Consider the following 12529-nt stretch of genomic DNA (forward strand, 5'->3'; position numbering starts at 1 on the left):
ACAAACACAGTGTAGCCCAGCGGCGAGACGTCCACTATTGTGTTCAGACATCAAAGCTGCTCTTTAATGTGTGTATGAGTCAATGTCATTCCCATTGTGACGTCGACAGGCGTGGGTTGTTTTACCTTGCGGTAAAACTCCTGCTTTCACCATGTGTTTCAGTAGCTTGTATCGACTTGCAAGTCACTCGAGGGCAACAACCCCAGACTGGATGACAAACAACACAAAGGCCGTATTTAAGCATTTACGCTCTTTTGTGACATGTAACTCTACACTCACTCCCTCTAATTTCATTTAATGACAGCTTGCTTTTGAATGTGTGGCATCCACCATTACAATAATCAAAAATGTTGTTGACTTCCTCTTTTGTGAACTTTACTGTTTAGTGCCAAAAGCACAGCTACTATCATAATTACTGGACATGACTAAACAGATTTCTAAGAAGTCAAATTCAATGTAAAAACATACACAGGAAACTAAACGGATCTATCATCTGTCAATATAAGATGAAACTCGAGAATTCTAATTGATATTTGTACGATCGTGTTTGGGCTTGTGTCCCACTACTAGCTAATTGTTTTCAGTTCCTAAGAGTATGTGTCAGTGTTACGCAACAGATGCCAAATGACAAACAGACGCCACAGTCACAATATTACTTCAGGTGAAGATGGCCTCAGGGGTTTTTAAGTAGGAAAACAGCCGAATCCCTTTTTTGGTAGTGAAATTATTGCGTTGGTCTTCCAGAACAACATACATGTTTGTTTGTTCCCAATACTTATCATTAGAATGAGCCAGAAATGCAGGTTTTGAATTACTCATTGAACTTGTGCAAGACAAAACAAGGTATTTTGCATTATTTATGGGTGAAATGTGTTTATTGACATTCAGCGATTGTTGTCAGTAGTGTTTTTGTCTCATTTTGACCTCATCTTTCAATCTGTCAGCACTTGGAGCTCAAAAACAGAGTTTGTCTCCACTGTTTGTCGTCTGCTGGCTCAAAGCCTTCATTAAGAGTTCACCCAAAAATGTAGTTTCTAAACCTGTATGACTTTCTTCAAGTGAAACACCACATGGGAAGTTTAAATAATGTGCTTGCCATTCTTTTCCAAGCAGTTCCAATACAACTGAAAAATCAAAAAGTATCATAAAACTAGTCAATATAAAGTTTGGACATGTGTCAAGTTGTCTTTAGAAGACCTGGAATGTTGAATGGAGCACTTTAATAATGCTTTTGTGTCCATTTTGAACTTAAAAGCCTTAAATGATGACATACTGTTCATTTATGGGTGAACAACCCCTTAAATCTGTATATAAAGCAGAGAACACACTACACGACTCTCATGCCTAGTCGGACACGGTCTGTTCCAGTCAGGCTCAGTCGCTGTTTGTAGTTGGCACAAAAAGTCGCATAATGTGTGGTGACTAAAAATTGTAATCTTAGAATTCAAGAACCAGTCTTTTGCACGAAGATTTTTTTAAACATTTAATATTTGCGACTGACACCAGCGATTAGATGCAGTGGAGATGCGTTCACTGTCAAACATCATTCGGCATTCATTTTGTAATTTAACGTCAATAAATGTAACGTCAATAAAAAAATGTCTTGATTACAAAAAAAGTACAGATTGTTCTTGTTGTGATCTATTTTTTTGTCTTTTAATTCATATGTCAACGAGTTAGTGTCATTTTCATGCAGTCAAAGGAAGTATACCCTAAATTATATCAGTGATTCTCTCATTTTAAAGATTATCAAGAATTATTTTACTTCGATCTGTATGTTATATGAAAGTTAAGAAAAAAATCCTATAGCCCTATCTTTAGACTACAGGCTAATTAAAAAACTTTTAACTTCTTAAAATTTCTTATGAACAATATTAAATCAACTTTGGGCTAGGCTAACGAATTTTCTTCATAATGAATATGCAAACATAACAAATAGCCTAGCTATACTTCAAAAGTTTTCATAAATTCATAAATCACGAATATGATGAAATAATTTTTTTCTCTATATATTTATTATATAGCTATAATAGTTGTACCAGATGAACAGGGAAATTATAGTGCCTTAAATTTATTAAGTAATGTTTTATTTTGTTCCTTTCATTTTCGGGAAATGTAAAAAAAAAAAATAATAATAACCTACCGTTTTTACTTAGAACCAATTTATTTTTAATCCCTGATTTTAAACATAGCCTACATGAATTAATATATTATTGCTTGAATAAATGTTTAAAAATAGCGCTATAAATATTATAATTAAGGAAATTAAACAGAATTAACAGACCTAGGCATTTGAAAAGACATAATGAAATGTGTCTAATAATTCCAAGACAGAGAAGCATCAGATTTAATCAAAACATATTCAAGACTGTGACATTTATTAGGAACACCAACATATAGCCGGAAGGCTAATGTTTTCTGTTATATTAAGCATTAATTAAGAACATTAAAACAAACCTTAACGTTTCAATAGGTAAAACAGGTTTCAAATAAAAGCGCCGGTGCTGTGTCTGCAGTGTTGTATTTGGTGGATCAGGAGCAGTTGCTGGAGCCAGGGTAGATGCTGCGGTTTTTGTGAGCTTTTTGTTTTGTTTTTTTGGTTTGGCAGAATTTGTCCAGTCATGATTTGCCATTCGTTAATTGTGTTGTGAAGCGGAGCGACTCAGTCATTAGGTTTGTGCTCCTTTCCGATTGTCAAAGACTAAAATCTGTTCCAGTCGTTAAGTGTGTTCAGGTCAGTCTTAGAATGTTTCTGCTAGTCGTGTAGTGTGTCCCCAACTTAACACATGCAATTCCAGAAATAGGTGCGAGCAGGTCACTGCTCTAAAACTGTCCATTATACTGACCTGAACATCTGAGATGGTCACCCTGTTTTTGAAGACAATCCACTCCACGGTCTCAGAGCAGGGTGGGGTGGTCAGAGAGCCGTTATAGATGAAGTACTTCTCTGTGGAGTTGGGTAGGACACCCTGCAGGGTGAACGGAGATACGGGGCCACTCTTTCCTGACCAGAGAAAACAGGAATAGTTCATATTAGAATCACAATTGTGTCAATCACACTATTACCGTCATGTAGGACTTTTCGCTGTATTTTGTGACAGGACACACACACGGCAGTGATTAACTGTTTGATGGCAACGCTATCATCTGTTTACACAGATAGCATGACAAATAATTAACTGCACTTGAAGCTTTCGTTAAAAATATTCTAAAACCAACTTATGTAAACACTTTAATCATAATATTGTCTTATTCAGAGCAAGATAAATAATTAGATTACTGATGTCCATGTAAACATAGTCATTATTTACACAGCTTAAAGGAGAACTCTACTTCCAGAACAACAATTCACAAATAATTTACTCACCCCCTTATTATCCAAGATGCTCTTCTGTCTTTTTGTCTTCAGTCGTGAAGAAATTATGGTTTTTGAGGAACACATTTCAGGATTTTTCTCCATATAATGGACTTCGATTTTGAATTTCCAAAATGTAGTTTAAATGCAGCTTCAAAGGACTCTAAACGGAGAAAGGTCTTATCTAGAGAAACAATCATTTTTTTTGGAAAATACATTTTTTATACTTTTTAAGCACAAAAGCTGGTGTAGAACAGGATGCATGTTCACGACACTACGTACTATTGAATCACATCGAAAAGTCACACGGAACTACAGACCCAGTGTTTACAAAGCGAACGCACAAAGACTAAGAACGTGCAAGTAACTTCCCTAACACATCTACTGCTTACACAAACGTTGATCACACTACAAACAAGACAAAACTATAATGCTATAAGAAACAGAAAAGATTAATTTATTGTTTACCTGGGTCTTTATTTTATGATTAGCTCACTTCACCTCTTATCTGACAAGTTTTCGGGTTTGATTCGTTCGTTCATCACGTGCCAGCCCCATAAGATGAACGAATGACTCGTAAAACCTGAAGACTCGAAACAGGTGAACTAATTCCAGTACAGAATCTAATAGGATGTTGCGCATGCACGACTGAATGAATCACTCCACGAGACGACTCGTTCTTCCCGAGTCACATTGAAGATTTGTTCAAAATGAAAGAATCGCTCAAGAACGACCCATCACTAATTCGTAGCATCGTGGACGCACATCCCAGAGCCTGTGCTACACAAACTTTTGTGCTTAGGTATACACATTTTTATTTTTCAAAAAAAATGGCCGATCGTTTCGCTAGATAAGACCCTTCTTCCTCGGCTGGGATCGTTTAGAGCTGCATTTAAACTACATTTTGGAAGTTCAAAATCGGGGCACCACTGAAGTCCATTATAAGGAGAAAAATCCTGAAATGCTTTCCTCAAAAACCATAATTTCTGAAGACAGAAAAACATGAACATCTTGGATGACAAGGGGTTGAGTAAATTATTTGTAAACTGTTGTTCTGGAAGTGGACTTCTCCTTTAATGTCATTCCAAACCTGTATGGTAGGGCTGCACGATAAATCGAAATGAAATCACAATCGCGATTAATCAAAAGCTGCTCATCGTAATCGTAAAAAGACACGATCGCTGCAGCTGAATAAACATTAAATTTAACTGCTTTCATTGATTCAACATGACTAATAAACACATGACTACAACAATATATGGTTTATCTGAGTTCTTCTTATTATAATTTCCCTTATAAAAAGTATATAATAATGCAATGCCTTTGTCACTGCTTAAAATACTATGGATACTATTCGTGCCTTATTCTATGTACAAAGCCACATCATCTCACAAAAGGATTTATTTCAAACACTCGACTGATGTTATGAAGCATTTGGAGTAAAAACATGTTATTAAATGTGGTATTTTCACATGCTTTCAGATGTAGCAGCATTTCTACACAGAGCTGTAGTTCACTGAGAAGCTACGCAAACAGCTGTCATTATCACAAACGATTTGATTTCATAATCGTCTGCGATAATGAACGTGATATAGCGTAGCTCTTCAGTGAACTACGGCTCTGTGTACTAAATGCTGCTCCATCTGAAAGCACCTGCTGGAGATTTACTACTGATTACACAACCGGATTCACTGGAAAAAATGTGCATGACAATCGCCTTCGATTAATTGTGCAGCCCTACTGTATGGCTTACTATTTCGTGTGGAGAAAGGAATTTTAGTCAGCTCGTCAAAGAAAGCTTCTTCCTTCAGAACACTTGGAATATAGAGCATAAATCGTATGAACCACTTCTATGGTGCTTTTTTCCATTTGTTATCATTTTACAGAAAAGAGCGACTAACACAGTCAGAATTTATGCTTTTAAATTCCTCAGAAGAAAGTCACACAGGTTTGAAAGTGATTAAATGATGACACAGTTTTCTTTTTTAGGTGAGCTGTCACTTTAAGGGCATTTGGACAGCTTAAAGGGGTCTCATGGAAAACAGGATTTTCCTGTAATATTTCGCAAACGTGTAGAATATGACACCTGGAAATAGAAATGAATATTGTATATACCATAACGGCTGACGCTGTTGACTGCGTCAATGATCGCCATGTAGTTTTCATTATCCACGGTATTTATCTGTGGAGAGAACCATTTAAAAATAAAAAAAAAAATCAAGAAAAATGCAGCAGATACATGACACAAAAGAATGTAGACACCTGAATACTACACATGTGCTTGTTGAGCATTTCAATTTTTTTTCTTTCCTCTTTAGGCTAAATGGATTTTAGTTTTCATTGAAAAAATGTGTCGTCTTTTATCTTAACCACATCTAACTGCTTTTAAAATACAACATGTTCATACAAGCTACACTCTCAAAACATGCAGCACCAAACTGACAAAACAACACAATATACGAGCACACAACTTCATGAAGAATACCAGAATATCCTAATGGAGAAGCCTACATATTAGGAAGATTTAGCAACACATTATGGTAACATCCTGTCAGTCCTTTTCATCAAAACACTGTGTAAAGAGGAGGATTTATGAAAATGCACTGTACCTCAGGCTAAATGCTGGGCGGGGGTGTGGTAAGGTTTTGAAGAATGCGTAAGCCTGTCTAAGATTATTAATTTGATGGAGTGAGGATGTTCAATACATAAAGCAAGTAAGTATGTTATGGTGAAACAGCAAAACCATAATATAAAATGATTTAAAATGTTAAAATCTCTTAAGAATTTTGTTTTGTTTTCCAGTACAAATATCTAAAAACTTGATTTAAATTATGAATTACATTTGTCTTCTTTTAGCTAACCAGCCAAGGTATGAATAATAAACTTGAAATGTACTGTATATGAGCAATGTCACACGAGTAGCAGAACAATATGGCTGTATATCAGCACGGCTTTGATTCGACTGTAGGCACAAGGCCTAGGCAATTCAGTCAAAAGTTCAAAGCCAAGCACCACTTTGATATACAACATTAAAATGATATAAAATAGAACTTTAGATTTTGCCCTCAGCCAAAAATATTTGCTCTGGAACAAATAATAGAATGAAACCAAAGACCCAAATGAATTATATAATTTAACCACTATGGACACATCAGAGCTTTCTTTGTCCAAACTTTCTTTGTCTTTTGACATGTTCAAAATGAAACAGAAATACTTTAATAACTACCATTTCTGCCCTTTAGTTTGACATAATGTCCCATGGTGTAACGTAATGTCCTATGGTGCGACACACATGAACCACATATTTGTTTTTATCTCAAAATAAAACAGTTGAGTATTGCAATAAGGGAGAAACAAACATCACTCATCTTAAAACTGTATAATTTTCTGCAGTTTTGAACGGATGACAGCAAAGTTTGTCTTGTTGTCAAAGTTTGTCTTGAAATATTAAATAAATAACACTATATGAAAATAAGTATCTAACAAAAAAGATACATCTCTCTAATGCCATTTGTATTATTAAGAGGGTTTTCTTTATCTTAATTTTTGCTGTCACACCATAGGACATATTTATGATACAGTTGGGACAGATGGGACAGTTAACAAATGTGTCACTGGCTCAGTCGGGCCACTGCTGCGTCGCCACAAAAGTTTATCATTTGCACGTGTTTTTAAGCCTTGTTCATTTAAAATTTCAAGCAATCACAGAGAGATGAGTCTCTGACGGACAGATACAAAAGTATGTCAAAATACCCGTCTTGACGAGTAACTTTGTAACTTTAACAATGATTAATCTATATTTAAGTTATACAGTACAGTACAGATGCACCTATTGACCAGACATATTTTAACCAATCTCTGTTCTGAGTGTGGAAATATTACATCCGTTAACAGAGGACAGAGACACTGAAGACGAACGCAAAGAGGAAAAAATACTGTAGCAGGCAGAGCAAGATCACGGCTCACAATGAGCAAAATATTGGAAATGTTATCCAAATATTGAAACAGGGTTTATATGAATGCATCTTTGAGGGAAAATGACTGTTTTAAGAAACGTTTACATGGCGTTTTCTTTCATTTGCCTCTGAATAAGCATTTAAAGTTGCGTTCATAAGCACAGTGCCAGGGAAACGCTGTATCATTATTCCATATTCAAGAGACTGAATTTTCATTCATTCAGTCCGTCTGCTGTTTTTGAAATAATGAAATAATTTTTGATCAAGTAATGTTTGAATTTTATATTTGTTAGGCTAGTAGGTTTTGCTGTGATATCAAAATTGGAATCGAGAATTGTACAATTTAATTGGTATGTAAAATTTTGATATAAGCTAATTTATTAAAATAAAAGATAACATGGGTCAAAAACAATGATAACAGCAACTATTTTGTTTTCTTGTGGCAGGGCCAGTGAAAATTTTGACCGGGCAAGTAAAAATTTGAACCACGTGCCCGACTGGGCCAGTATAAAAAATCCTTAGTGTTGAGCCCAAAAATGTTTAAAAAAATGGCCGAAGTTAGTGACCCATTATATTTTCTCAAAGACTTCACACTGAGGACTGAGGCTGGAATTTAGCGAGTTTGAAGTAAAAGTATTTGATAGACTTATACTATATGTCAGGAGCATTCACTCAGTATCATTATCTAATATTTGACCCAGATGGCTTTTAGCTGGTTTGCATCTGAACTCTTCATATATATATATATATATATATAATATATATTAAGCTGCTATACTTACATCAAACAGCACGGCTAATGCTGTGATCTTTCCTCCTGCTCTGAGGGCCTCATCGAGGCTACCGAAAACATCTGCCTCATAACAGTATATCTGCATCTGCACCAGAAACAAACAATGTCTAATCAACATTTGTATACATTTACTCTTCCAGTGAAAAGTAAGAGGTAATGTGCATTCGGAAAATTGGAAAACAAGAAAATGACCGGCTGATTGTACATTATCCTGCTTATGATTCAGTGACTAAATAAATAATCAAAATAAAAGTAATAATAAATAAATAAATTAAATTAATATTTTAAATTAAATAAATTATTCTATATATAAATAGACATATAATATAAATAAATAAAATAGAAATTAATAAATAAAAATAGACAATTTTTTTTTTTTAATGTACACTCATTTATTATGTCAAATACCTCCAATGGGAATTTCTCATCGTTGAGGCCATGCTCCGACCCGTCAGAGGAGGCGTTGCACAGGCCCCAGTGGAAAGTGATACGTCCCACTTTAAACTTAGACCTGAGTCCCCCTCCACTCACAAAAAAATCTCCTCCCACATCGATGGCAACTGAAGACAAATAACACAGAGAAATGAATAAGCAATTTCTACACATCATGTCTGAATTTTTCACTTCTGAAACAATCCAAAGGGTCGATATTACGGATAGAGTTGTCCTCACCTGTTTTCCCATCATTTTTTATTGTAGTGGAGTCTGATGTCTTTTCTGCCCATCCCTCAAATCTTAGCTTCTGGAAATGCATTTTGACCTGCGCCAGGCTCTCCACAATGTTTATTGGTGATTGTTTGGCATTGTTGCATGACGGGTATTTCTTTGCCCAGTTATTTTGGTTTAGAGTTCCTGTGGGAAATGGAGTTTAATTGGATAAGTAAACCTCTTAAAATCATTCATAAATGTCAGAGGATGCTCTCCTGTGTACAAACATAAATCGCATTCATAGACACACAGGTGCATCATTAGATATGTAGTGGTTTTCTGGTGGGTTAATCCAAGTCCTCTCTCTGGATGTCCCCCAGCGCAAAAACAAAGCCCGTGAACCAGGTCACCAGCAGTTCTAGGTCACTGCCATTAGCATATCAATAGCTGCATTACACCCCCAGCTGAGTCATAAACACTGGTGTACAGTAGCATACAGTCCACTTCAGTCAAATACAGTACTTGAATGAAGAAATAAAAGCTGTTGTTAGGCACAAAACAAAGTTTCAAAAACCACCCTAATGCACAGTCCTAAGTGGCTTATTGGTTGTTTTGGTTGTAGCATATTACTAGCATACTGGCTGTTTATTAGTACTTATAAAGCACATATTAACATAATATTCTGCAAGATTTTAAGTATTACCTATTATTATTATTATTATTATACACTATTATATATTACGATGACACATTGCTGCCACACACATTTTTTTCAATGAAATGTGCCCTTTTAACAACATCTTTTCTCATATTAACAATATGTTATCTTGTTAAAACGACATAGTTTTTAATAACGTCATATGTCATAAAAACAATAAGTTTTTTCTGTTATAGAAGATCAATATTGTTACAATATATGAGCGAGATAATCATTTGATTATCTGCTTAAAAAGAAATAAAGAGAAATGACAAACTGTTTTATTATGATGATGATGATGATGATGATGATTATTATTATTATGATTATTATTATTATTTCATTTTGTTTGAAAAATGAAATGTTATTTCGAGAAAATATGTTGTTTTATGAGATAATCATGTTGTTTTAATGATAGCTAAAAGAAAACGTTAAAACAACATATCTCGTTATTATGAAAAAATATGTTGTTTCAACAAGATTATTATGATGTTTTAACATAACATCTTGTTATTATGAGAAAAGATAAAATGTAATTTTAGCATCATATCTTGTTACTACGAGCAAAAGATGTCATTTTAATGACAGCATCTTGTTATTACAAAAAATATTTTGTTTTAACAACGTAACATCTTATTGCGAGAAAAGATGTTTTAATGAGAAAAAGATGCCGTTTTAACAACTTAACATCTCGTTATTACAAAATTAGACGTTTTAACGAGAAAAAGATGTAGTTTTAGCAACATATCTTGTTACTACGAGCAAAAGATGACGTTTTAACAACATAGCATCTTGTTATTATGAAAAAGATGTTGTTTTAATGACAAAACATCTTGTTATTACGAGAAAAGATAGTGTTTTAATGGGAAAAAGTTGTCATTTTAATGACATAACATCTCGTTACAAAAAAAACGTTTTAACAAGAAAAAGATGTCGTTTTAACAACGTAACATCTTGTTATTACGAGAAAAGATGTTGTTTTGAAGACATAACACCTCGTTATTATGGAAAAAGATGCTGTTTTAACAAGAAAAAGATGTCATTTCAACAATATAACATCTTATTTTTAACTAAAAAAAGATGTCGTTTTAACAACATATCTTATTACAAGAAAATATGTTGTTTTAATGACATAACATCTCGTTATTACAACAAAAGTTTTAACAAGAAAAAGATGTTTTAATAACATAACGTATTACGAAAAAAATGTTTTAACGACATAACATCTTGTTATTACAAGAAAAGATGTTTAAAAGACAACACCTCGTTTTTACGAGAAAAGATGGTGTTTTAATGGGAAAAAGATGTCTTTTCAACAACATAACACCTTATTACGAGAAAATATGTGGTTTTAACAAAATAATTGTTTTAATGACATAACATCTCGTTATTACAAGAAAAGATGTTTTAACAAGAAAAAGATGTTGTTTTAACAACATAACATCTTATCACAAAAAAGATGTTGTTCTAACGACATAACATCGTTATTACGAGAAAAGATGTTGTTTTAAAGACATAACACCTTGTTATTATGAGAAAAATGGTGTTTTAATTGGGAAAAAGATGTTGTTTTAAAGACATAAAATCTTATTACGAAAAAAGATGGTGCTTTAACGAGAAAAAGATGTCATTTCAACAACATATCTTATTTTTAATGAGGAAAAGATGTCATTTTAACAACATAACATCTTATTACAAGAAAATATGTTTTAAAGAGATAATTATTTTAATGACATAACATTTCGTCATTACAAGAAAAGACGTTTTTTATTACCAGAAAAGATGTTGTTTTAACGAGATTTTAACAACAACATCTTATTACGAGATGTCATTTGAACAACATAACATCTCATTATTATGACATAATTGAGTGGAAAAAAAATAATATGCGAGTGGCAGCAATGTGTCACCGTAACAAATAGAATGGTTACAAATGACTTAAATTGTTGTACAGGAAATAAATAAATAAATATTACACAATAACCATTCTTCCAGAAAGTAATATATATATATATATATATATATATATATATTCTGTCAAATAAAAATATATAGACTTCATGGTTGATTTACAATTTAGAAAGGAAAGGAAGGAAGGAAGAAAGGAAGGAGGGAGGGAGGGAGGGAAGAAAGAAAAAGAAAGAAAGAAAGAAAGAAAGAAAGAATCAGTCAATCCATCATAATTCTGGCAAATAACATATTTTAACAGCCTAAATGTATATCTAGATTTCTAGAATCATGTATATCTTTAGTATCAACCCTATCTTGAACATTTTCTTTCAGCCATATAACAGCACATAAATATGTAATATCTGTTTATGACCATCATTATATTCAATAAAGGCTTCAGTTAACAGGGATAACTGGACAAGCTGCAGCAAGTGTAAATCTGAGGACAAAAACAAGAGATTTCTCCTTCATTACTTCATTACCTCCTTCCTCTGAAAAGGACTTTAGAGAAAACAGAGCACAAGCACTCAAGACTGTCATGTTTCATTTCAATATGTCTGTATTTGTGTCCTTGCATTTTTTCTGTTCTCCCTCAGTTTAAGCAACTTTTTGAGAGGTTTTGTGTAATCTGAGGGAATGAAAGGATATGGATAAATAAACACTAGTGCCGCTTGCTAAAGTACTACTACTAAGTGCTTAGTTGGCGCAGCTGGTACAAACAACTACTCATTTCCTTTGAAAAATGTATATTCTATTTGTTCTGCTCTTAATTTTAATTGGATAATGACTATTTTAAATCAAAATATTATTACTAAAACATTTAAAAACAAACACAGTTATGCTTATTATGATCATAGACAGGAGCCATGGAAAAAGTGTCAAACTCATACACACAGTTACAGTTACTCACAATGACACACATACAAACCAATACACATTTCCATTATGCCTTCCAGCTGTCAAGGGAAATGCAATTAATTGCTTGCTGAAAGAGTTGTAAGATCAAAGTCTAAATGAGTTTAGAATGATGTTTCTTTTTTAAGGTATGATTTTATTTTTTTTTTCTGGACTGAAATGGACTTGTTAATTGTTATCAGAGGCAGTAGTAGTTCTGTAAATGGATCTGTGTG

The 12529-nt window shown here is 33.6% G+C and overlaps 1 protein-coding gene across 1 annotated transcript in view; it reads right to left on the reverse strand.

The window, feature by feature from the left end:
• The window catches only part of ptprz1a (protein tyrosine phosphatase receptor type Z1a), a 76596-nt gene that overhangs the window by 31696 nt on the left and 32371 nt on the right, over window positions 1-12529 (reverse strand). The window contains 5 exon segments of the mRNA XM_051099874.1: window positions 2847-3004; window positions 5471-5537; window positions 8094-8189; window positions 8513-8664; window positions 8777-8956. Coding sequence (XP_050955831.1) covers window positions 2847-3004; window positions 5471-5537; window positions 8094-8189; window positions 8513-8664; window positions 8777-8956 — 653 coding nt within the window.

This window comes from Labeo rohita, chromosome 25, assembly GCF_022985175.1.
Source record: "Labeo rohita strain BAU-BD-2019 chromosome 25, IGBB_LRoh.1.0, whole genome shotgun sequence".
Taxonomy (NCBI): Eukaryota; Metazoa; Chordata; class Actinopteri; order Cypriniformes; family Cyprinidae; genus Labeo; species Labeo rohita.